Raw genomic sequence first — 27,629 nt, 5'->3', positions numbered from 1 at the left:
TTTTTACTCATTGTGTTTGGAAGCCACCAGTTTCGGTAGGCATTATATACCTACAACATTCAAAAGGTTGGCTTGCAACGAAAGTAAGATAAAAATGTTATGTTGCTCTAAACCTATAAGGATTACAACAAACCTTACCAAGAGCACAGTTTGACGTGGTCAGCTAAGAGTTATTGTACGCCAAGCTGCCGTTCTTATGTCCTCACCCCCCCCCACCCCCCCCCATGTATAAATAGGAACAAAAATCAGCTATACAACAAACTGGTTTACCTGGTGCCAAATATTCAAGTTTTTCTACAGTGTACATGAATTTCTGGAGTGCATGTTTGGGCACTGACCTTAGCAGCAACCCTGGGTTGAACAGCTGAGATGAATGCGCTGTTGACACTGTTGCAAAAACTCACAATACTTCAATTAAAGATTTTGCAACAGGTCAACTTTCTTAGTTTGTGACAATTATGAATCCTTACAATTTACACAGCTTTAGAAGGGGCTGAGCCTGGTCTGTACTTTTTAATTCATTTTTAGTCAGTCCTGAAAGTACTTGCTTTTAAAATGAGTCTCTGCCCATCTTTGTATCACTGTGTCGGACAGTGAGCAGGAGCAGTCCTAATTATGTGACTGGGTCACTCAAATCCCATCAATTATGTTTCTGATTATTGAGAGTCTTGGAATGGTTGAATTAAATATCTTTATCATGCACTTTCGTTGATTTTTAGGTTAGTCAATTGCATTATCGACAGTTTAGCGGGAAAAACAAGATGGAGTGATTCGGAGATATCTGCAAATGCTGGAAATTCAGAATTTTTTTTTATATCAGTAAATGTCAGGAGCACACTGCAGGCTTTTCGGCATTTGAAAGAGAAATGAAAGGTTAACATTTTGGGTGTAACTCACCGTTAGAACTGTTTTTGATGAAGGGTTACACCTAAAACATTAACCCATCAGTCTTTATAAAGATACTGATCAAGTGGAAGTGGTGTTCAGATCTGCAGGATAACCCGGCCTGAGACACTGACCATATCTGCATTCTCCACAGATGCTGACTGACCCCGGCTGTGTTTTTCCTGCATTCTCCGTTTTTCATTCGGATGTCCACCATTTGCAGTTTTTAAAATCTGTAATTAAAACATTAATGGCTCAGCAAAATTGAGCAGGTGGTTCAGTTGCTCAGCAGGAAAGAATGAGCTACAACACCAACGACATGGCAAGCATCAGGTGTTGTTACCAACTCGCACTAGACTATCACAGTTTGTATATCAAGGTTTCCTGTAAAACAGCAAAGTGTGGCAGATTTTCTTTCTCTCGCATCCATAAAAGGAACAGTTTTCACAACAGTACAGAAAAGCAGAGAACGACATTCTGTTCAACACAGTTTTTTTGCCAGGGATTGGCTGGAAGTGTTTTCAAGACATGATGTACAGTACAGAATCACCCAAATCACAGGGCGAACGACCCACCAGGTTACTGTGGAAAGTGGATCATTACTATGGACGATAGTGTTTTGTGTCTGTTCCTTATAAAAGCTTATAGGCAGAATTTGATCAAGACTTGGTTCTCACCAAGCTCCACTCGACATGCAAACCACCTTCATAGGTGACGAATCCTTCATGTGCAAGCAAGATGGCTTAGCAAGGTTCAAATCAAAACAGACCATTTCTATTACTCCAAGGTCCTTACTAACTTTCATTGTTTAGGGTGATGGTATACAATTCAATGCCAAGTTTCCTTTATTAAAATCGGCACTGATCACCTTCTCTCGCATTTTGCGTTTCTCACCAAATTTCCTGTGGAATAAACAAGCACGTGGCTATCGCCTGGGCATAACTGCAGAGGAAAGAATAAAATTCAGCAAGTAGTGTTATTCAAGCATAATTTGTGTTCTGTGGCTTTCTTGGAAGGTTCCTGGATGTTATTAAAGTTGAGATGGAACAATTTTGAATGATTATTGTATTCTTCATAAATATATATAAGCTGAGGTATGTTTATAAGTGTCCCTGTGTAGATTAGATCTGTGATCATTGTGAAACAAGCCAACAGAGATGGTATCCCAGGCTACTTGGGACAGACAATATTCCCATTCCCCCCACTCCTAACAATCGAGCCGGAAGCTGTTACAATGATCAAAACCACGTGACAGCACATTGTTAACATCTCACCATCTATACATCATGAAATTTGTAAAGTCCTCTCTTGCCCTCCCTCACCTGAAGTGTCGAGGAAGGAATAAAAAGGTTTAAAAAACAGATATTGCCATTGATGATCATTCCCCGTTTCTCTGGACAATGTGATCTTTTACCGGTTTTCACTAAATGAATGCAAAAGAAAAAAAACAGAGAGGTGACATGAGAAACTCTGCCTCGGAACTATAGACACGAGCACATAATCTTCAGTGAGCGAATCTCACACGTGCACAGAAGACGAGCAGATGGAGAAATGTGTTTCTCAAAATGTTCTTAGTCTCTTTTGGCCACAATCTCAGAATGGAAGTGGGCCAGCACTGCAAGCTAAGTTTAAAACAAACAAAATCCTTCAGGATGGACAAAATGAGGCTTTGCAGTGTCAGATACAGGTGGCTGGCTGTGCAGGGGGGAGGTGTTTCCTGTTCCGCACCGCTCCAGACTTTTCTTTGTGATCCATTGACTTTTGTTGGGAAATGTCAACTAACGCGCTGGCGACAGCAAGACCTAATGAAAGGACAAGAGCAAAACAAAACACATTTAGCACATCAGAAGCTACGACATGGCTAACGACAAGCGAACATGAGCCACGTGGCTGGCATGGAGTCGCATCAGGTGCGGGCTGGACATGGTCTTGCAGGTTCGATTTCCCACACAGGGGACTCCTACTCTCGGATCTGCCATTGAGGGCGAGGCGTGAGAAGGGGGTCAAGTACATTCCACAGGTGCAGGGAAGAATCTGGGAACATAGCAACAGGAGGCGGCCATTGAGCCCCTTCGCCTGTTCTGCCATTCAATGAGATCATGGCTGATCTGTGACCTAACTCCGTATACCCGCCCTTGGCTCATATCCCTTAACAAAAAGCGATTGATCTCCAATTTTAAATTACAGTGACTGTGCCACCGACCGGAAGCTGCGTGGAAGCCTTCTGCGCATAAATCTGTGGTGGGTTAAGTATGAATATATAACAGTCATATCGCATGCCTAAATCTACGGAACCTATGGGCTGGATTAATACTGTATTGTTCAGGGTTGGTTTAAGTATTAATGTATGATATTTTCACCTGGAGTGGGGACGGGGCGGAAAGTGGAGGGCTGCGGAGATTTATTAGTATGGAGCACGAGCTCTGCGTGAAGGAAAAAGGAGGAGAGAATAAATAAAAATGGACATTTGGGAAGGTCTAACAAGGCAAGGGAATACACATTAAATGGTACGACACTGAAGAGTGCAGAGGAACAAAGGGACTTTGGAGTGCAGGTCCACAGATCCCTGAAGGTAGCAGGCCAGGTAGATAAGGTGGTTAAGAAGGCATATGGAATACTTGCCTTTATTAGTCGAGGCATGGAATACAAGACCAAGGCAGTTAAGCTTGAACTGAATAAAACACTAGTTAGACCACAGCTGGAGTAGTGTGTGTAGTTCTGGTCACCACATTACAGGAAAGATGTGATTGCACTGGAATGGGTGCAGAGGAGATTTACAAGAATGTTGCCTGGACTGGAGAATTTTGGCTATGAGGAAAGATTGAAGATGTCTTCTTTGGAACAGAGGGGGCTGAGGGGAGACCTGATTGAGGTATATAAAATTATGAGGGGCCTGGATAGAATGGGTAGGAAGGGATCAACAACCATATGAGGGGAAATTTCTTCATCCAGAGGGTGGTGGGGGTCTAGAACTCACTGCCTGAAAGGGTAGAAGAGGCAGGAAACCCTCACAGCATTTAAAGGATACTTGGATGTGCACTTGAAATGCCGTAACCGACAGGGCTACAGACCAAGAGCTGGAAAGTGGTCGGCAGGCGCGGACACGATGGGCCGAAATGGCCTCCTTCAGTGCTGTAAATTTCTGTGTTTTGCTGGTGCAGATTTTCTTCTCCTGATGCGGCAGTACTGACCTCTTTTCACCACCTCCCTCCTTACTCTCGGGAAGCGGTTTTTGTAATGGTAACAATATTTTCTTTTCAGTCAGCGAACAATCGAAAAAACACTAACTGCGCATGTACAACGACTTCAACTTGATTGGCAGCAGTTGCGTTCTTAAAGTTAACAATTGACCCAGCATCAATTGCCGTTTGCGGGAGAGAGTTCCAAACTTCGACCAGCCTGCCTGTATGTGTAGAAGTGGTTCCTAATTTCACTCGTGAAAGGTTTGGCTCTAATTTGTAGACTATGTCCCGCTTGTCCTAGAATCCCCAACCAGACAAAATAGTTTCTCTCTGTATCTATTCCCCTTAATGTGTTGAAAACTTCGATCAGATCACCCCTTAACCGTCTAAATTATAAGATATCTGGAGGGGAGGAAAGAAAGAGAGGGTGCCCACCTTCACACATCTACAGCAGGTAAATTGAGAGGTATCAGCAGCCTACTCACAATAACCTGTGGCAGACATAGCTCCCCCAAACCTAACTTTGAACACCTCTACCAAATTTCCTCTTAACCTCTGTTCTAAAGCAGAATAACCCCAGCTCCTCCATGGAACTGAAGTCGCTCATCCCTGGTACCATTCGAGCAAATCTCAACTGCACTCTCTCCAAGGCCTTGGCAACCTTCCTAGTGCCCAGAATTGAACACAATACTCCCGCTGAGGCCTAACCAGTGATTTATAAAGGTTTAGCCTCACTTTTGTACCCGCTTCTATTAACGAATCGAATGATCCCATATGTTTCTTTTGAAAAATATTCCTTCTCAACTTGTCCCGCCACCTTCAAGGCTTGTTCCAAAAAGATTTGGACCATTTGTATTGAAGGCACAAAGCATCCACAACACAACTGGAGAATTTGAAACATTAAAAATTGAGGGATAAGATCTAGTTGCTGTAATGGAGACATAGCTAAAGTTTGGACAGGCTTTGGAACTAAATATTCCTGGTTCAAACATTTTCAGGAGAGATAGGGAGGGGGGGAGGTGAGCTGCTAGTGTTAGTGAAGGTTCAGTCTCACAATACCAGAACATAAGGATATCCGAGGTGATTATGTAAAGACAGGATCCATATGGACAGAGTCAAGAAATAGAAAGGGAAATGGTACAATTCTTGGTGTGTATTACAGGCCACTAAACAGCGGGGATGAAATCGAGAGAGATCTGCAAACAATTGAGAGAAAACGAGGGTAATATCTTTGGATGGTTTTAATTATCCCAAGATAGACTGGAATGAAGGTGATGCATTATTATCGAAGTGGGGAGCACTTTTTAAAATGCATGCAGCACTGCTTCCTAGTATGCTTCGAGTCCAACAAAGATATAAGCATTGCATGATTTATTTCTCGGAAATTAAGTAGTGCAAATAACTGATGGAGCAGAGAACAATTGGGAAATGGTGATAACATAGTTCGGTTCAATGCAAGAATAGAAAAGGATAATGAAGAGTCAAAGATAAGGACGCTGAACTGGAAAAAGGCAAAGTTCAGAGAGTTTAAAAGTGATCTGGCCCAAAATAACATGGCAGAGAAATGAGCAAACAGTTTAACAGTGGGGAATCTTTAAATAGGAAATGCAGTGTCAAAAATAAATGTATTAGTACAAGGCACAATGCATGATACAAGGTGCCAAGTACAGAGTTCTGTGGACAAAGATTAAAACTAAACAACTTTCATTTATATAGCGCCTTTAACAGAGTAAAACATAAGAACATAAGAAATAGGGCCAGGAGTAGGCCGAACGGCCCCTCGAGCCTGCTCCGCCATTTAATACGATCATGGCTGATCTGATCATGGACTCAGGCCCACTTCTCTGCCCGCTCTCCATAACCCCTTATTCTCTTATCGTTTAAGATAATGTGCCAAGATGCTTCACAGGAGCGTTATTAGACAAAATATGACACCAAGCCATATTGAGATATTTGGACAGGCGACCAAAAGCTTGGTTAAAGAGGTAGATTTTAGGGAGCGACTTAAAAGGAGGAGAGAGGTTTAAAGAGGGTGTAACTAACAGAGTGGACAAGAGAGAACCATTGGATGTGGTGTATTTGGACTTTCAAAAGGCTTTTGACAAAGTCCCACACAAGAGATTGGTGTGCAAAATCAAAGCACATGGTATTGGGGGTAATGTACTGACATGGATAGAGAACTGGTGGGCAGACAGGAAGCAGAGAGTCAGGATAAACGGGTCCTTTTCAGAATGGCAGGCAGTGACGAGTGGAGTGCCGCAGGGCTCAGTGCTGGGACCCCAGCTATTTACAATATACATTAATGATTTAGATGAAGGAATTGAGTGTAATATCTCCAAGTTTGCAGATGACACTAAACTGGGTGGCGGTGTGAGCGGTGAGGAGGATGCTAAGAGGCTGCAGGGTGACTTGGACAGGTTAGGTGAGTGGGAAAATGCATGGCAGATGCAGTATAATGTGGATAAATGTGAGGTTATCCACATTGGGGGCAAAAACACAAAGGCAGAATATTATTTGAATGGCGGCAGATTAGGAAAAGTGGAGGTGCAACGAGACCTGGGTGTCATGGTTCATCAGTCATTGAAAGTTGGCATGCAGGTACAGCAGGCGGTGAAGAAGGCAAATGGTATGTTGGCCTTCATAGCTAGGGGATTTGAGTATAGGAACAGGGAGGTCTTACTGCAGTTGTACAGGGCCTTGGTGAGACCTCACCTGGAATATTGTGTTCAGTTTTGGTCTCCTAATCTGAGGAAGGACGTTCTTGTTATTGAGGGAGTGCAGCGAAGGTTCACCAGACTGATTCCAGGGATGGCTGGACTGACATATGAGGAGAGACTGGATCAACTGGGCCTTTATACACTGGAGTTTAGAAGGATGAGAGGGGATCTCATAGAAACGTATAAGATTCTGACGGGACTGGACAGGTTAGATGTGGGAAGAATGTTCCCGATGTTGGGAATGTCCAGAACCAGGGGATATAGTCTTAGGATAAGGGGTAAGCCATTTAGGACTGAGATGAGGAGAAACTTCTTCACTCAGAGAGTTGTTAACCTGTGGAATTCCCTGCCACAGAGAGTTGTTGATGCCAGTTCATTGGATATATTCAAGAGGGAGTTAGATATGGCCCTTACGGCTGAAGGGATCAAGGGGTATGGAGAGAAAGCAGGAAAGGGGTACTGAGGTGAATGATCAGCCATGATCATATTGAATGGTGGTGCAGGCTATTTTCTCCTGCATCTATTTTCTATGTTTCTATGAATTCCAGAGCTCAGGCTGCTGAAGGCACAGTCACCAATGGCGGAGCGATTAAAATAGCAGACGCACAAGTGGCCAAAATTTAAATAGGAGGTTTATGATAAAGTTAGGGCTAACAATACTGGAGCATGGAATGTTTTGAGGCAGAGACCATTCCATTTTTAAAAGGGGAAATTTGTAAATGTTTGAAGTGGAGGAAGATGCAGCGATATTGAAGGGCAGCGAGGTTAATTTTCAATTGCTCTTGGCCGTAAAAGTGTGAAATCAGGAAGCACATTTCCACACAAAGAATTGAAGAAATCTGGAACTCTCGCCCCCAAAAGGCTATGACGTGCTGGGACAATTGAAGCCTTGAAAATGGAGATCGACAGATGTTCATGAGGCAAGGACATCAAGGGACGTGGTTCAAAGGTGGGTCAAATGGACTCGAGGTCCAAGTCAGACATGAACTAATTGAATGATAGAACAGGTTTGAGGGGCTGAATGGTCTCCTGTTCCTATCTCCCAGCAAACAGCAGGCACAGGTATGATGGGCAAAACACATTCTGTGCAGTAAGCTCCTATGGTTCCAACTTATCATTTACATTCCCAAACACAGCTTTCTATATTGTGTGCACAGCTTGAACATATGGAAAGGATATTCTCTAATTAAAAGCAAGATTCCATTTGGAAGCAAGGAGCACACTAGTATTAAATGTCAGATCGCCGCCCTGTAGCCCCCCCATCCTCATCCCACCCAAGGAAAAAACTTCACATATAGGCCACACAGCAAACCAAACTTTATTTCTGCATTTCTGTTTCAAGTGTCCATGCAGCAAGACAAAACGACCCCTTCCCTGTCCCGTTCCACCCTAAAAATGTCATCTTGGGCACCCACACCACAAGTTTTTACATTAGAACTGTTTGGCAAGGGATAGAATTGGATATTTAATATACATCCAGGAGTTAAAGTTCATTGTAAATTAGGCAGGGAGATTGTCACTGACCTGACTGTCCCGGTGGTGGGATTCCTCCCAATCCTCTTGGTAATCGTACAAATATCGATAGGATAGCTGCTTTATTGCCAAAGCATGGCTCTAATGCGATGGGTTTAGGGATACTCTGCAAGAGAAAAAATAAAATATTTATTTCATTATACAAGAAAGACTTGCATTTATATATGTCATAGCCTCAGGACGTAAAAAATGCCGTACAGTCAATGAAGTACTTTTGGAGTGCAGTCACTGTTAGAATGTGGGGAAACGCGGCAACCAATTTGCGCACAGCAAGCTCCCACAAACAACAATGTGATAATGACCAGATAATCTGTTTTTCTGATGGTGATTGAGGGATAAATATTGGCCAGGACACCAGGGATAAATACCCTGCTCTTCTTTGAAATAGTGCCATTGGATCTTTTACGTCCACCTGAGGGGGCAGACGGGGAGTAATGAGCATGGATGTAGGGGGTTGTGGGAACCCAGACATAAATTGGATTGGAAATAATTCATCTTTACGTGACCGACCTGCCCAAACTAAAGTCTAAAACAAATTCTTTTTAATAGCAGCTTTTTGGCACTATATGGAGTTATTACTGAGGAAGAAACAGGTTACATTCAGCATCACCTATCATCAGTCTTTTCTTGAATAAAACACGAAGCTCCTTCATGTTAGAGAAAACAGTAGCCCAGTGAATACTGTGGAAATAGATTGCTCACATATAAATGTGTAAACAAAACTCGGAAAGCAATCTTCCTGGAAAAATCATGCCTGGTCACCTAATAAACCATCTTTTTTGCAAAAATGAGCTGTAATGGCTTGTCAGCGCTGAGTCCCACTGCTGATAATTTGGCTCAGCAGCTTGATTTGCACAGATTGGTTGGCGGGACTGCCTGTTTACATTGGCAGCCGTTCCGTGAAGTGATTTGTACAGCTTCTAAATTAAGCTGCATGTGCACACATATAGGCACTTGTTAATGTTCGGCCATAGTGGCACGGAATCAGCAGTTAGCAGGAGGCAATAAGTCATGAACGGGAGGAGGTGGAATGAATAGACCCCTGTCTGCTCCTGTCTACTGACTACAAGATGGTCTTTCTTCCTCCCTCCACTTTCCTCCCCTCCCATTCCTTCTAAAAGAATCAACTCCTTGCTGGGTTTCAATTCGACAGGTGGTGGCAGCAGCCAATGTTCCCTTTAAGCTGCGTGGCCACGCAGAGTTCTGCAGCTCCCGCGTCTTTTTAATAGGAAAAAACGCGCATGCGCATTATTTTGAGTGGGCCGCACAAACCTTTAAAGGGGCCGGGCACCCAAAAAGAATTCAAGGGAACATTTCCCCCCTAGTATCGGGTCCAAGTGACATTTTTCCCCGTGTGATAGGATGATGACATATAGCTACACCAAAGTATAATCGGTTACATTTTCCAAATCACACTGACCGACATCTAAATGAAAGAGGTGATGTTGCAGAATCACCGCATAAAGATGGTTGAGGATAGACGAAGCACTCTGCTTTTTGGTGCTATATCCTAAGGCAGTGGTTCTTTGGCCACAAAATATCCTTGTGTTTGTTATCACAGTCCTCGGCAATGCACATCCTGCTGCTTATTAAGCAAATTGATAGTCTGCTTCCAAGTCAACCACTGGCAATATTTTTTCTTTCCCCCTCTTAAGCAGCGGCAATATTCTGCTCCTTGTTTTGCCTGCAGCGACATGGCCAGGAATGGGACTCAGTGAAGCAGGAGAATGCTGAGGAAAACGGACGATATCATGACTTGCTTTAATAATAACATGAAGTTTATTACTGGAAAAAATACTCTGTTTAAAAAAAAACTAAGACCATTTTTTCCAAAACGAGAAACATTTTGGAATCAGGACTGAAGCCGGCATATCCAGACTTTTTTGCGTTTTAAAACTCTCATACCGTACAGTTGCTGCAAAACTGATCCGGCTGTTGCAAAGTACATTAGCAAACATTCCAGCAATTCGTTCAGTTGAAAACGACCCAGAGGCTATTTTAGCAGCACATAACTCTTCACATGTGTGCTGATTACATCATAGATTCCTTGAAGGATGTGCTGAGGTTGGTAAATGTGAGGCAGCTGAACCACCTGACAATTGAAGCCAAATCAGATCCCCTCCCTGGGTTCACGATGAATCACTTGTTCTCAAGGTGTGAACTACTTGGAAATGCATCGAGGTCACAACTCGAAAACGGTCCACTAAACTGTATCACTGTTTACCCTCCATGAGAACAAACTGTTCTATGCAGAGACACCTAGGGGTTCAGATACATAATTCATACCTTGTGTCCATATCCCTTGAAATCCTTCTCCTTCATCCATCTATCCAATCTAATCTTGAATTTCTGCCTCTACCAACAATAATTGCACAATTTAAAAAAACATTTGTATAATTTATGCAACTTTAAAAATAAGGACATAAGGTTGTTAAGGAACAGGAAAAGGGCAGTTAAGTCCAACAAGTCCATCCTTTTTGATTATTCCCAAGCTTACCTTCTCAAGATATATTTTTTCTCTCTCAAAAGGCATCCAAATACCTACGAAGCCCATTGAAAGTATCAACATCAATGTTCAACCGTGGTGATTTAATCTGATTATATTACTCGATGTCTTAAAAAAAGTTGTCTCATTATTTAGGCAGGAGGGTCGGTAACCAGAGGACACAGATTTAAGGTAATTGGCAAAAGAACCAGAGGCAACATGAGGAAACTTCTTTATGCATAGTTGTTATTATATTCTGGAATGCAGTGCCTGAAAGGGTGGTGGAAGCAGATCCAATAATAACTTTCAAAAAAGGAATTGAATAAATACTTGAAGGGGAAAGATTTGCAGGGCTATGGGGAAAGGGATGAATCGGAGAGTTCTTTCAAAGATGACCAAAAGGCACCTTCTGTGCTGTATCATTCTCTGATTCTATTTAACTTGTTGCTTTTGGTATTTAAACCTCTCATCACAGGGAACAATTTGCATGTATCAACTTTGTCATTCTCCTCTAATTCTGCCCTCTTAAGCATCCCTAATTATAATCGCTCAACCATTGGTGGCCGTGCCTAGGCTCTAAGCTCTGGAACTCCCTGCCTAAACCTCTCCACTCTCTACCCTCCTTAAAGACGCTCCTTAAAACCTACCTCTTTGACCAAGCTTTTGGTCACCTGCCCTAATTTCTACTTGTGTGGCTCGGTGTCAATTTTTAAAATGTCATAATACTCCTGTGAAGCGCCTTGGGATGCTTCCCTACGTTAAAAGGCGCTAGATAAATGCAAGTTGTTAATAAATTATGAAAACTTCAACGATGGCATCTGGAAGTCTGCAGTTTTTCCTTAATCGTTACTCACAACTGAAATTCTGAGAGCCGTTGAAGTTTACAGCACAGGAGGCGACCATTCAGTCCATCATGTCTGTGCCTTCTTTATACTAGAGTATAGAATCATAGAATGGTTGCAGCTATTCAGCCTGTTAAGCCCATGCCACCTCTCAGCAAAAGCACTTCAGCTAGTCCCACTCCCCTAAGTGGAACTAACACCCAAGAGTAACCCAAAACAAATCCTCCTGCTCCACACTCTCACCACTGTGCCTCATTCCAACTTCCCTTAAAAGATGGAATGGTCCCTGTTGCAAATAATCCCATGCTCCAACAATACTCTGTGCAAAGAAATTTCTCCCAACTGCTCTCATGCTGAAAATGCAATCTTTACGAGCCCCCAGGATCTCCCCAAACCAGAGCAAACTATTCATCATTTTTAAAACCTCCATTAGACCTTGATTACTAAAATGTAATGGTGAAGTACAAAAAAAATCAAAGGTTTTATGGAATTTTAGCCTTTAGAAGAAGAGGGCTAGAATATAAAACTGAGGAAGTTTTGCTGCTGCTGTACAAAGTCCTGGTTAGGTCACATCTGGAGTACTGTGTACAATTCTGGGCAGTGCATCATAGAGTGGATATACTGGCCTTGGAAGGGCAGCAGTGCTGCTTCACCAGAATGTTACCAGGGCTCCAAGGGTCAGATAATGAGAGATTACATAAACTAGGTTTGTAATATAGAAGGTTAAGAGGTGATTTGATTGAGGTTTTAGGATTTTAGAAGGAATTGATAGGGTAGATAGTGAGAAACTTTTTCCGCTGATGGAGAAGTCCAGGATAAGCTTTCTTCAATACAAATTGTTCCCTGTGACGAGAGATTTAAATACCAAAAGCGACAACCTTAAAATGAGAGCCAGACGAGAAGTTAGGAAATATTTTTTCATACAAAAGGGTGGTATAGAATGCGGAACTCTCCCCCATAAAACGCAGATGCTACTTCAATGAATAATAAAGCTCAATTAATAATAAATCTGATTGAGATTTTTGCTAGCCAAGGGTATTAAGGGATATGGAGCCAAGTCAGGTGGATAGAGTTCGGATACAGCTCAGCCCTGATCTCACTGAATGGCCGACTTATGTTCCCAAGTCCTCTGCTCCAGCGAAATAACCCAAGTATCTTAAATCTCTCCTCATAACTCACCATCATAGGCAGTCCCTTGAAATCGAGGAAGACTTGCTTCCACTGCAAAAGTGAGTTCTCAGGTGACTGAACAGTCCAATATGAGAATTACAGTCTCTGTCACAGGTGGGGCACAGAGTCATTGGAGGAATGGGTGGGTGGGGAGCCTGGTTTGCCGTACGCTCCTTCCACTGTCCGCGCTTGTTTTCTGCATGCTCTCGCGACGAGATTCGAGGTGCTCAGCACCCTACTGGATGCTCTTCCTCATATCTATAGCTGCCATCACTGGCATCACCTTGGTAAATCTATGTCTTAACGTCCTTTCCACAATGGAGTATCGAAGACAGTACTCTGTGATCTAACCAATGTTTTGCATACATTCAACATTATTTCTTTACACTTATACTTGGTGTTATTTGCCTTTCATGGCTTTATCTACCTGCGCTCATACTCCCAAGGAATTATTTGTGTCCCTCGTTCTGTTCAGCCACACCCTTCAGTGGCTTTCCAACAACTTGCATTTATACAGCACCTTTAATTCTGAAAAACATCCCAAATACTTCACACACAGAATCTGACTTATTTTAGTTGGTATAAACTGATATTCTTAATTACAAACACAGAATCAATGGATACAATCCCCACAAAGCTGGTTAAAAATCCCAGAATCACATCAACTAAATTTGGTTTAGTCACCGTACATCAATGCCCTCTACCAAGGTTGACTGTGTACCAACTTGGCGTAAATTAGAAGAGGTTGAAATGTTGTCTATTTCACCTCTGGAAAGAACCTGGGCGAAAAGGACCGTTCCATAATGAAAGCAGGCCAGCATCATGCTGCCTTCAAGGATGAGGGGTTTGCACGTCAACTCAAATAATGACAGCACCAAAGCCCTCGGGGTTGCCTTGCTAAGCAACTGTAGCATTTGTGTTATGTGTTGCATATACACAACCAAAATGTTCCTCACACTAGACTTTAAAAGAGGGAATGTTCTTAAGTGGCTTGAGATTTTCTTTTAAGAACATAAGAAATAGGAGCAGGAGTAGGCCATGAATGTTGACTGGAAGAGTAGAGAAATTAAAAAGAAATGTAAAAAAAAATCCTGAGACAAATCTAGGGTTAATAATACAAAAGAAAATCAAGCTGAAGATGGAAGCAACAATGATTAGATGAGGCCAAGATCAGATCAGCCATGAGGGGCCAAATGGCCTACTCCTGCTCCGAATTCTTATGCTCTGATGTTATGAAAGGCAAGTCTGTTTTGGGACCACTTGTTTAATATCTTCACAAATAATTTGGAGCTAGCTGTCACGAGCACAATGGCTAAATTTGCAGATGATACAAGATGATTAAGGTGGCAAGATTCCAAAGCTGACCAGGATAAGCTACGGAAGGAATTGAATATACTTGGGAATTAAGCAGACAAATGGCAGATGAAGTTCAATGTCGAGAAATGCAAGTGCTTCACAAAGGGAAAAAAAATCTCGGAAGGGACTATTACGAAAATAGAAAGAAAAATAACGTACATAGAAAATGAAAAATCTGGGGGACCAGATGGTCAATAAATTTAAGTTATCGCAACAATGCTCGGTAGCAGCGAGTAAAGTGAACCAGATTTTGGGATGTATTTAAAGTAAATATTGAGCCAAAATAGTGAGATAGTCCTGCCACTTTAAAATCATGGGTGCGACTACACTTAGAATATTGTATACAGTTCTGACTGCTGCAGTACAAAAAGGTTATTGCACCGATAGAAAATATACAGGAGAGCGCAAGCTCAATAATTGAGGAGCTGGAGGAATTGAAATATGAGGAGCGATCATACAAATTGGGCATGCTCTCACTGAAAGAGAGAAGGTGGAGAGGTGACATGATTGCTGTTTTTAGGGTTCTAAAAAGGAGTTGATAACGTCGACCATGACCAGCAGTTTCACCTTGAACAGAACAGCGTAGGACCAGAGGACACGGCCTGCACTTGAAGGGGAGTAAATTTAAAACTAATCTGCGGAAACATTGAATGGTCAATCTATCGAACAGACTCGTGTTAGAACTGAAGGATTCACTCCACCGTACAATAGCTAAAGTGACTTGAACAGCGTGAACATCAATAACGTATATATAAGATTATGAGGGGGCTTGACAAGGTGGATGCAGACAGAATGTTTCCACTGATGGGGGAAACTAGAACTAGAGGGCATGATCTTAGAATAAGAGTCCGCCCATTTAAAAACTGAGATGGAGAGAAATTTCTTCTCTCAGAGGGTTGTTAATTTGTGGAATTCGCTGCCTCAGAGAGCTGTGGAAGCTGGGACATTGAATAAATTTAAGACAGAAATAGACACTTTCTTAAACGATAAGGGGTAAGGGGTTATGGGGAGCAGACGGGGAAGTGGACCTGAGTTCATGATCGGATCAGCCATAATCTTATTAAATGGCGGAGCAGGTTCGAGGGGCCGTATGGTCTACTCCTGCTCCTATTTCTTATGATCTTATGTTCTTGTAACGGGCAGCTCCAAACATCTGAAGGCCAAGAATGGCCTGTCTAACTCCAACCATGGGAGGATAAATGTGAAGAGGAGGATTTGACCCAAGAGTTGAGACGAAGAACCCAACATATCATAAGTTAAATGGTCCTGCCCACGTCCCACACCAGGCCACCCCTAAAAGGAGAATAAAAGAAAGTCCCAGAAGGCACGTCAGGGTAGACAGTGAAGATAAGAACTGTTCGTACCACCAGCCGTCTGTCCGATCAGGACTACTAACAGCTACTTGTCACGGTCGTAGGTCTACGACGTCGATCCTGATTGTATGTTGTGTTTGACAACATTTGAACTATCGCTCCTTTAATAAAATGCCTTATAACTCCAAAGACCCTTTGGATATCTGCGTGTGACCTGTGATCCTAAATCTTATACTCGCTCGGGAGCAGAGAGTGTTGACTCATTCAAATTCAAGTTAGATAGATTTATTTTGGAAAGTAATATTTTGGGATAGAGTACGAGCAATTTGAGACATGACAAATGACAAATGTAGTGTGCTTGGGAAGAACAGACGACTTTGGACCTATGGTTCCCAAAGCTCTCCACCACTAACAGTTTTTCTCACCTCCTGTCTGGGCCTGTTGTAGACTGCTGTAAACATAGAAAATAGATGCAGGACTAGGCCATTCGGCCCTTCGAGCCTGCGCCACCATTCAATAAGATCATGGCTGATCATACAACTTCAGAACCCCATTCCTGCTTTCTCTCCATAACCCTTGATCCCTTTAGTCGTAAGGGCCACATCTAACTCCCTTTTGAATATATCTAATGAACTGGTATCAACAACTTTCTGTGGTAGAGAATTCCACAGGTTCACCAATCTCTGGGTGAAGAAGTTTCTCCTCATCTCGGTCCTAAATGGCTTACGCCTTATTCTTAGACTGTGACTTCTGGTTCTAGACTTCCCCAACATCGGGAACATTCTTCCTGCATCTAACCTGTCCAATCCCGTCAGAATTTTATATGTTTCCATGAGATCCCCTCTCATTCTTCTAAATTCCAATGAATATAAGCCTAGTCGATTCACTCTTTCTTCATATGTCAGTCCTGCCATCCCGGGAATCAGTCTGGAGAACCTTCACTGCACTCCCTCAATAGCAAGAATGTCATACCTCAGATTAGGAGACCAAAACTGAACACAATACTCAAGGTGTGGTCTCACCAAGGCCCTGCACAACTGCAGTAAGACCTCCCTGCTTCTATACTCAAATCTCCTAACTATGAAGGGCAACATCCCATTTACCTTCTTCACCGCCTGCTGTACCTGCAAGGCAACTTTCAATGACTGATACACCATGACACCCAGGTCTCACTGCACCTCCCCTTTTCCTAATCTGTCACCATTCAGATAATAATCAGCCTTCCTGTTTTTGCCACCAAAGTGGATAACCTCACATTTATCCACATTATACTGCATCTGCCATGCATTTGCCCACTCACCTAACCTGTCCAAATCCCCCTGCAACCTCCTAGCATCCTCCTCACAGTTCACACCGCCACCCAGCTTAGTGTCATCTGCAAACTTGGAGATATTACACTCAATTCCTTTGTCTAAATCATTAATGTATATTGTAAAGAGCTGGGGTCCTGTGGATATGTGAAAATGTATAAGCAATAAAGACAGTGAAGTGAACTGGATATTAAATGTATACAGACATTAAAGTCGAGAAGTTGAGAACGTGGGAATTATATATGGACAGTATAAGCTAACAAAGAATTCATGGAGGAATAGCCATGAAAATCTCAGACTCAAGACTGCAAAATGTTACAATACTAACACAGCTTGAAAAAAAACCCACAGCTTGCAAAAAACCTCAAGGTCTTATTAGATCATGTTATTAACCTGAAACATTAACAGAAGGTCTTTGTTTAAAATCAGACCATACTTAGGTCGGCTAATGAGTGGACAAAGGGAAAGAGGGATCAAAGAAGATAGGCTGAACTAGGATGTCACTCGAATTGTATCTTGTTATCTTTTACCGAAAATGTATAACCATCGTTCCTATACAATGTAACGTCACTTTGTCCGTAGGAAGTGAGTGCAATCTATCAGAGTTGCATTCCTTCTGTCTGATAAGCTCCCCGATTGGGATTTGCTTTTTAAATAAAAGCTTGCTCTGTTTAAAGCACAATCAGTATTCGACTCAGTGATTTCACTGAACCAGATTGAGGGAAAAGAATCCACATTTACAGCCCCAGCACTGCACCCTGCGGCACCCCACTAGTCACTGCTTGCCATTCTGAAAAGAACCCATTTATTCCCACTCTTTGCTTTCTGTCTGCCAACCAGTTCTCTATCCACGTCAATACGTTACCCCCAATACCATATGCCTTAATTTTGCACAAAATCACGAGTGGGACCTTGTCAAAAGCCTTTTGAATGTCCAAATACACCACATCCACTGGTTCTCCCTTGTCCACTCTACTAGTTACATCCTCAAAAATTCTAGAAGATTTGTCAAGCATGATTTCCCTTTCATAAATCCATGCTGACTTGGACCGATCCTGTCACTGCTTTCCAAATGTGTAGATTTGTTTGCCATGATTAGTCAACAATCCAGCATCATAATATTATGCAACTACCAGGATACCAGAAGGCGAACTAATTTGTATAGCTTTAGCATTACTCCATTGTTTTTATATTCAGTTCATAAAAACTAAAATCACAAATACTTTTTTTTAAACAACTTGTTCTCCTGCGTTTAAATTTAATCTCTGTTCTTCTATTCTTTTTAACGTTCTTTTATTTAGTTTGTATGTTCTCCCCTAATTCTTCCTCCTTTACATTTCTCTGCATTAAATTTCATGGGGCCTCCATTTGCCCTGTCTGTCTATATTTTGTTCTGAAGTTGTTTCGTCCTCTTTACTCCCCATTTTTAAAACTCTGCATCCCCCCCACCCCCCTATGTGGCTGGCTCTGCTGCACAGGAGGGCAGGAAAAAGAGTGGGAGAGCGATAGTGATAGGGGATTCAATTGTAAGGGGAATAGATAGGCGTTTCTGCGGCCGCAACCGAGACTCCAGGATGGTATATTGCCTCCCTGGTGCAAGGGTCAAGGATGTCTCGGAGCGGGTGCAGGACATTCTGAAACGGGAGGGTGAACAGCTAGTTGTCGTGGTGCACATTGGTATCAACGATATAGGTAAAAAAAGGGATGAGGTCCTACGAGACGAATTTAAGGAGCTCGGAGCTAAATTAAAACATAGGACCTCAAAAGTAGTAATCTTGGGATTGCTACCAGTGCCACGTGCTAGTCAGAGTAGGAATCGCAGGATAGTTTGAGATAATCACTATCACTAATGGGGTAGTGCTGGACAGGCTAATGGGACTCAAGGTAGACAAGTCCCCTGGTCCTGATGAAATGCATCCTAGGGTATTAAAAGAGATGGCGGAAGTTATAGTAGATGCATTCGTTATAATCTACCAAAATTCTCTGGACTCTGGGGAGGTACCAGCAGATTGGAAAGCAGCTAATGTAACGCCTCTGTTTAAAAAAGGGGGCAGACAAAAGGCAAGTAACTATAGGCCGGTTAGTTTAACATCTGCAGTGGGGAAAATGCTTGAAGCCATCATTAAGGAAGAAATAGCGGGACATCTAGATAGGAATAGTGCAATCAAGCAGACGCAACATGGATTCATGAAGGAGAAATCATGTTTAACTAATTTACTGGAATTCTTTGAGGATATAACGAGCATGGTGGATAAAAGTGTACCGATGGATGTGGTGTATTTAGATTTCCAAAAGGCATTCGATAAGGTGCCACACAAAAGGTTACTGCAGAAGATAAAGGTACGCGGAGTCAGAGGAAATGTATTAGCATGGATAGAGAATTGGCTAGCTAACAGAAAGCAGAGAGTCGGGATAAATGGGTCCTTTTCGGGTTGGAAATCGGTGGTTAGTGGTGTACCACAGGGATCGGTGCTGGGACCACAACTGTTTACAATATACATAGATGACCTGGAAGAGGGGACAGAGTGTAGTGTTACAAAATTTGCAGATGACACAAAGATTAGTGGAAAAGCAGGTTGTGTAGAGGACACAGAGAGGCTGCAAAGAGATTTTGATAGGTTAAGCGAATGGGCTAAGGTTTGGCAGATGGAATACAATGTCGGAAAATGTGAGGTCATCCACCTTGGAAAAAAAAAGTGAAAGGGTATATTATTTGAATGGGGAGAAATTACAACATGCTGCGGTGCAGAGGGACCTGGGGGTCCTTGTGCATGAATCCCAAAAAGTTAGTTTGCAGGTAATCAGGAAGGCGAATGGAATGTTGGCCTTCATTGCGAGAGTGATGGAGTACAAAAGCAGGGAGGTCCTGCTGGCAACTGTACAGGGTATTGGTGAGGTTGCACCTGGAGTACTGCGTGCAGTTTTGATCACCTTACTTACGGAAGGATATACTAGCTTTGGAAGGGGTACAGAGACGATTCACTCGGCTGATTCCGGAGATGAGGGGGTTACCTTATGATGATAGATTGAGTAGACTGGGTCTTTACTCGTTGGAGTTCAGAAGGATGAGGGGTGATCTTATAGAAACATTTAAAATAATGAAAGGGATAGACAAGAAGGAGGCAGAGAGGTTGTTTCCACTGGTCGGGGAGACTAGAACTAGGGGGCACAGCCTCAAAATAAGGGGGAGCCAATTTAAAACCGAGTTGAGAAGGAATGTTTTCTCCCAGAGGGTTGTGAATCTGTGGAATTCTCTGCCTAAGGAAGCAGTTGAGGCTAGCTCACTGAATATATTCAAATCACAGATAGATAGATTTTTAACCAATAAGGGAATTAAGGGTTACGGGGAGCGGGTGGGTAAGTGGAGCTGAGTCCACGGCCAGATCAGCCATGATCTTGTTGAATGGCAGAGCAGGCTCGAGGGGCTAGATGGCCTACTCCTGTTCCTAATTCTTATGTTCTTATGTATACCACAAAAAGCAAAGGACCCAGCACGGAGCCCGTAGGAACCCAACTGGAAACAAGCCTTCTAGTCAGTCACAAACACACCCATCAACCTTTGCATCCTGCCTCAGCCAATTTTGGATCCAACTTGCCACTTTGCCCTGGATCCCATGGGCTTTTACTGTGATGACTAGTCTATCATGTGGGACCTCATCAAAAGCTTTGCTAAAATCCAAAATCACTGCAACATACGCACTGCCCTCATCAACCCTCCTGGTTACCTCCTCGAAAAATTCAATCAAGTTGGTCAGACCCAACCTTCCCTTAACAAATCCATGTCTTTGATTAATCCATGTCTTTCCAAATGAAGATTTATCCTGTCCCTCAGGATTGTTTCCAATAATTTTCCCACAACTGAGGTTAGGCTGACTGGCTTTTAATTACTCTGTCTATCCCCTTCTCCCTTTTTAAACAAATCATCATCATAGGCAGTCCCTCGGATTCGAGGAAGACTTGCTTCCACTCTTAAAATGAGTTCTTCGGTGGCTGAACAGTCCAATGCAAGAGTCACTGACTCTGTCACAGGTGGGACAGATAGTCGTTGAGGGAAGGGGTGGGTGGGACTGGTTTGCTGCACGCTCTTTCCGCTGCCTTTGCTTGATTTCTGCATGCTTTCGGCGATGAGACTCAAGGTGCTCAGCACCCTCCCGGATGCACTTCCTCCACTTAGGGCAGTCTTGGGCCAGGGACTCCCAGGTGTCAGTAGTGATGTCGCACTTCATCAGGGAGGCTTTGAAGGTGTTCTTGTAATGCTTCCGCTGCCCACCTTTGGCTCGTTTGCCGTGAAGGAGCTCTGAGTAGAGCACTTGCTTTGGGAGTCTCGTGTCTGGCATTCGAACTATGTGGCCTGCCCAGCGGAGCTGATCAAGTGTGGGTACAACATTTGCAGTCTTCCAGTCCTCTGGCACAACACCTGTAGCCAGAGAGGACTGGAAAATGATGGTCAGAGCCTCTGCTATTTCCTCTTTTGCTTCTTTAACAGCCTGGGATACATTTCCTCCGGGCCTGGGGATTTATCTACTTTCAAAGCTGCTAAGCCCCTTAATACTTCCTCTCACTGTTTATTTCACCTAATATTTCACACCCTTCCTCCCTCATTGCAAAGTCTGCATCGCCCCTCTCTTTTGTGAAAACAAATGCAAAGTATTCATTAAGAATCATACCCATGTTTTCTGCCTCCACACACAGATTTCCTTTATGGTCTAATAGGCCCCACTCTTTCTCTAGTTATCCCCTTGCTCTTAATGTATTTATAAATCATCTTTGGGTTTTCCCTGATTTTACTTGCCAACATTCTTTCATGCTCTCTCTTTGCTTTCCTGATATCTTTTTTAATTGTCCCCCTGCAACTTTTATACTCGAGAGTTTCTGCAGTATTGAGTTCTCGGTATCGGTCATAAGCTTCCCTTTATCTTACCCTGTGTGTCCCTTGACATCCAGAGGGCTCGAGATTTGTTCACCCCACCCTTTTAATCAATTATTAAGGATGTCATAGCAGTGCATTTGGAAAGAGGTGACATGATAGGTCCAAGTCAGCATGGATTTGTGAAAGGGAAATCATGCTTGACAAATCTTCTGGAATTTTTTGAGGATGTTTCCAGTAGAGTGGACAAGGGAGAACCAGTTGATGTGGTATACTTGGACTTTCAGAAGGCTTTCGACAAGGTCCCCACAAGAGATTAATGTGCAAAGTTAAAGCACATGGGATTGGGGGTAGTGTGCTGACATGGATTGAGAACTGGTTGTCAGACAGGAAGCAAAGAGTAGGAGTAAATGGGTACTTTTCAGAATGGCAGGCAGTGACTAGTGGGGTACCGCAAGGTTCTGTGCTGGGGCCCCAGCTGTTTACACTGTACATTAATGATTTAGACGAGGGGATTAAATGCAGTATCTCCAAATTTGCGGATGACACTAAGTTGGGTGGCAATGTGAGCTGCGAGGAGGATGCTATGAGGCTGCAGAGCGACTTGGATAGGTTAGGTGAGTGGGCAAATGCATGGCAGATGAAGTATAATGTGGATAAATGTGAGGTTATCCACTTTGGTGGTAAAAACAGAGAGACAGACTATTATCTGAATGGTGACAGATTAGGAAAAGGGGAGGTGCAGAGAGACCTGGGTGTCATGGTACATCAGTCATTGAAGGTTGGCATGCAGGTACAGCAGGCGGTTAAGAAAGCAAATGGCATGTTGGCCTTCATAGCGAGGGGATTTGAGTACAGGGACAGGGAGGTGTTGTACAGGGCCTTGGTGAGGCCACAACTGGAGTATTGTGTACAGTTTTGGTCTCCTAACCTGAGGAAGGACATTCTTGCTATTGAGGGAGTGCAGCGAAGGTTCACCAGACTGATTCCCGGGATGGCGGGACTGACCTATCAAGAAAGACTGGATCAACTGGGCTTGTATTCACTGGAGTTCAGAAGAATGAGAGGGGACCTCATAGAAACGTTTAAAATTCTGACAGGGTTAGACAGGTTAGATGCAGGAAGAATGTTCCCAATGTTGGGAAAGTCCAGAACCAGGGGACACAGTCTAAGGATAAGGGGTAAGCCATTTAGGACCGAGATGCGGAGGAATTTCTTCACCCAGAGAGTGGTGAACCTGTGGAATTCTCTACCGCAGAAAGTTGTTGAGGCCAATTCACTAAATATATTCAAAAAGGAGTTAGATGAAGTCCTTACTACTCGGGGGATCAAGGGGTATGGTGAGAAAGCAGGAATGGGGTACTGAAGTTGCATGTTCAGCCATGAACTCATTGAATGGCGGTGCAGGCTCGAAGGGCCGAATGGCCTACTCCTGCACCTATTTTCTATGTTTTTCTTTAAGGAAACATTCTTGCTCTGTACTCTCAAGGATCTCCTCCTTGAATTCTTCCCACTGCTGTGACACTGATTTACCATCCACTTTGGCCTAATCCCATCTCAGCTCAGCAAAATTGGCTTTACCCCAATTGAGAATTTTTTTTCTTGGTCCACCTTTGTCCTTTTCCTTAACTACCCTAAATCTTACTGAATTACGATCAGTGGCACCAAAATGCTCTCCCACTGATAGACCTTCCACCTGCCCCTCTTGATTCCCCAAAACCAAGTCCTGAACCACCCCTCCCTCGTTGGGCTTGTTACGTACTGGCTAAAGATGTTCTCCTCAATGCATTTTAGAAATTCCGCATCTCTGTACCATTCACACAACAGGCTACAATTAAAATATTGTGCCCAATTTTGGGCACTTTACTTCGAGAAGATATCAAGGTCATGGAGAGGGTACAGAAGAGATTTACTCGGATGATATTAGGGATGGGATTTATGAGGAGAGTAACCCGCCATTTCCTCACTAGAACAGAGTGGTTAAACGATCAGTTGTTCAAACTTGAGGGTTGTGTTATATAAAAGGATATGGGGCTGGAATGGCCCCGTTTTTTAAGACCCATTAGAGGCGGTAAGGCCACACCGACCGGGGGCAGACGGAAGGTGCAACTCCCAGCGCTCCAATCCTTTGTCGGCCGCACACCTACCCCTTACCGCCCAGCGTCAACCCCTTTGCCACCCCGCGGGGGAAATTGCCCCAGCAGAGCGTGGCCACCGGCAGCTTTGCGAGGCGGGAAGCTGCCAGTGTCTGGGCGGTGCAGCTGCCCATAAGGAATGGCGCACTGCCGCGGCCGCCATTTAAAAAACAATTGTTGGTCGACTGACAATGGCGGCCTGGCTGAAACCTTCTCCGGTCGCCCAGATGTCTCACTGGGCCTTGCAGCATCCCTCACCTATAACTGAAGGGGAGGGATGTTGCTATGGGTCAGTGATGGCCACCGCCCTACTCCGCCTCAAACAGTGCCCCAAAGCGCCGTGAGGCATGTCACAGTTAAAGAGCCAAATATTCCGCCTCTTCCCTCCGATTCCTGCTGAGCGGTAATAATTCGAATTCTGCATCCGAACCGGGTCAGAGGGCAACTTCCCCTGCCTATAACTCTTTCCACTGGTTATTGAGTTGGTAATTAGACAGCATAAATTCAAGATCACAATAAGAATGAAAGAAGAGATGAGGAAAACATTTTCTGGAGCATATACTTATTTATATGGAATGCCCTACCAGAAAGAGTGATGCAAGCTGAATCCACAATCATTTTTTTTTAGTAAAGTTTATGGTTAAATATTTACATTTTTTTTTTAAATTTAAAAAATCACTTTAAAAAAAAAAGTAACAGGTGCCATGGGAAGAATACTCTCCTTCCCCGCCATAAGATTGTGTGATAGTTTGTTGTTGTCATGTGGTACTCACAAACAAGATATGATTTGTACAATGCTGACTTTTTCCAGGTTTTACGAATGGAAAATGCGCATCTCTTTCTGTTGGCCCTATTCCATTAGATTTAATTGCTTTTGTACCTGTACACGAGTTTTTAATGTTATGTGTGCATGGGCACTCGAATCTCTGCGCTCCCCTGCAGTTCCTAGTTTCTCACCATTTAAAAAATCAACTAGATCAGTCAGACATGATCTACTCTTCACAAATCTATGCTGACTTGAGGAAGGACATTCTTGCTATTGAGGGAGTGCAGCGAAGGTTCACCAGACTGATTCCTGGGATGGCGGGACTGACATATCAAGAAAGACTGGATCAACTGGGCTTGTATTCACTGGAGTTCAGAAGAATGAGAGGGGATCTCATAGAAATGTTTAAAATTCTGACGGGTTTAGACAGGTTTGATGCAGGAAGAATGTTCCCAATGTTGGGGAAGTCCAGAACCAGGGGTCACAGTCTAAGGATAAGGGGTAAGCCATTTAGGACAGAGATGAGGAGAAACTTCTTCACCCAGAGAGTGGTGAACCTGTGGAATTCTCTACCACAGAAAGTTGTTGAGGTCAATTCACTAAATATATTCAAAAAGGAGTTAGATGTAGTCCTTACTACTAGGGGGATCAAGGGGCATGGCGAGAAGTCAGGAATGGGGTTCTGAGGTTGCATGTTCAGCCATGAACTCATTGAATGGCGGTGCAGGCTCGAAGGGCCGAATGGCCTACTCCTGCACCTATTTTCTATGTTTCTGACTCTCTCTCTGATCACCTTATACTTGTTGAAATACTCAATTGGTCCCTGATGATAGATTTCAGTAACTTCCCGACAACTGACATAAACTGAGGTCTCTCGTTTCCTTCTCCCTCCCCTCTCAAGTAATGAGGTAACTTTTGCAATTTTTCCATCCAAAAGCTCAGTTTTCAGGATCTAGAGAGCTTTAGTAAATTATGACTAATGCATCTGCAATTTTCTTTCAACACTCCAGGGTGGAAACCATCAAGTTTTAGAGATTTGTCCATCTCAAGTCCCATTATGCTCTCCATTACCATTTAATAAGAACAACTTGTATTAAATTTACTAAGTTCCTTCCCTTGAATTATTTCCGCTGGTATTGTCTCACTGTTAAAAATGGATATAAAATACTCATTTAACAAGTCTGTCATTTCTTATTATCCATTATAATTTTGCCAGTATCTGCTTTTAATAAGGTCCACATTCCCCTTCAGCCTTCTCTTTCTCTTTATATATTTATAATAATTTTTAAGTTAGCTTTGCTATCCCTTGAAAGTTTTTATTTTTTGCATATTCCTTTTTTGCACTTCTTCTAGCTTTCTTTGTATCAGAGGTGCTGTTCTGACAATGGTAGAATACACGGAGCTATACGCCTTCTCCAGGTCGAGTGAGCGATACCAAACCGATCTCTCAGTGCTGCTCTTCCATAATGACACTATTTTCTGCAGGCTCAGAGAATCCACTCTCCATTTTCCGTACCCACATCCAATTGGCTTATAGGAGAGTGGAAGCACAGGATTATTTTAACAATCTGAATCCTCTTTCGAATGAAGAAAAATACATTTCTGCAATGAAAAGAAGTTGGGGGACTGGCTCGAAACAGGCACTGAGCCAATTGTGTATTTCAGCACAAGCACCCTGATGCACTGAATTGTTTGCAGGGAGTTTAGAAAAGCACAAGAGATATTGCTGGGGCAGCAAATCATAGACCCATGAACAAGTGCACCTCCATCACCTTTGTCAGAACAAGGTATGTAAGGTGATTCTTATCGGAGTGGAGCCGACAGTGTTAGAACTGTGCCGTTCAGTACACAAGTCCCTTTCATACTAATGCTTGTTTAGTTTGGACCCCGGAGGCAAACTAGCAGGTCCACAGCTGTGGGTGCAGAGCCAGATATAACAGTGTATATGTAGAGTACTGGCTCATAGACACCAGATTCCCACAATCCGAGTGAGTGTCAGTAAAAAAGCAGCAAGAGAGAGTGCTTCGCTTTGCACCTGAAGATGTCAGTATAATCACCTGACACAGATGTCAGGTTTTCCTATTCTTCACTGAACTTAAACATAAGAAATAGGAGGAGTAGGCCATTTGGCCCCTTGAGCCTGCTCCGCCATTTAATATCATGGCTGATCTGATCATGAGCTCAGCTCCACTTTCCCTGCCCACTTCCCATAAACCTTTATTACCTCATAGCTCAAAAATCTGTCTACCTCCGCCTTAAATATATTCAATGACCCAGCCTCCACAGCTTTTTGGGGTAGAGAATTCCACAGATTTACAACCCTGAAAAGAAATTCCTCCTCATCTCAGTTTTAAATGGGTGGCCCCTTATTCTGAGACTATGCCCCCTAGTTCTAGTTTCCTCTAGGAGTGGAAATATCCTCTCTGCATCCACCTTGTCGAGCCCCCTCATTCTCTTATAAGTTTCAATAAGATCACCTCTCATTCTTCTGAACTCCAACGAGTATAGGCCCAACCTACTCAACCTATCTTCATAAGTCAACCCCCTCATCTGCAGAATAACATGAAGATTCTCACAGTAAAATAAAGAGGTATTTATATTACATATACTACAAATTCTACATTTTGTTTTGAAGGCCGTAGCCATAGCGATGAGGGAGCATAGGGAAACTATAATGCAGCTTTTGGACAACAGAGATAAAATGAATGATAATGCAGAAAAACCGAAAGAAAAGCTCAAAACATGATCGATGGATCAGTGCCTGAAACAGAAAGACAGAGTAATGTTATGGTGAGATGGCGAGAAGTTCTGACAAATGGTTTTACCTGAAACTTGAAGCGGTCTTCACTTTTAGATACTGACTGAGCATTTCTAGCATTTTATGTGAATTATGTTATTCTGTATTTTCTATTATTCAATGGCCCAATTTATATTCTCTACATCCAGAATACCCTAGCTTCCTGTCTTGGGAAGTCACCTAGATACAGATGATGGAGCCTTGCGAGATGGGTCATTGACACGGCTATAACAATGTATGCTCCATTTCTTGGGAGGCTCCATGTATAACT

The 27,629-nt window shown here is 43.1% G+C and overlaps 1 protein-coding gene across 4 annotated transcripts in view; it reads right to left on the bottom strand.

Annotated features, from left to right (window-relative positions):
* Positions 1 to 224: 224 nt before the first annotated feature.
* Positions 225 to 27,629, bottom strand: part of atrn (attractin) — a 418,894-nt gene continuing 391,489 nt past the window's right edge. For 2 of the 4 annotated variants that reach the window (XM_070866810.1, XM_070866809.1), the window contains exons 28-30: positions 10,604 to 10,672; positions 8,309 to 8,423; positions 225 to 2,687 (exon numbers count right to left, since the gene is read on the bottom strand). In XM_070866810.1, the coding sequence (XP_070722911.1) occupies positions 2,563 to 2,687; positions 8,309 to 8,423; positions 10,604 to 10,672 (309 nt within the window). In that variant the 3' untranslated portion in view covers positions 225 to 2,562. The remainder of the gene's footprint in view (positions 2,688 to 8,308; positions 8,424 to 10,603; positions 10,673 to 27,629) is intronic. The other 2 variants (XM_070866811.1, XM_070866812.1) reach the window with 1 other exon arrangement.

The sequence above is a fragment of the Pristiophorus japonicus genome, chromosome 2 (genome assembly GCF_044704955.1).
Source record: "Pristiophorus japonicus isolate sPriJap1 chromosome 2, sPriJap1.hap1, whole genome shotgun sequence".
Taxonomy (NCBI): Eukaryota; Metazoa; Chordata; class Chondrichthyes; family Pristiophoridae; genus Pristiophorus; species Pristiophorus japonicus.
The sequence above is the reverse complement of the archived record's forward strand: the minus strand, read 5'-3'. Positions and strand labels throughout refer to the sequence as shown.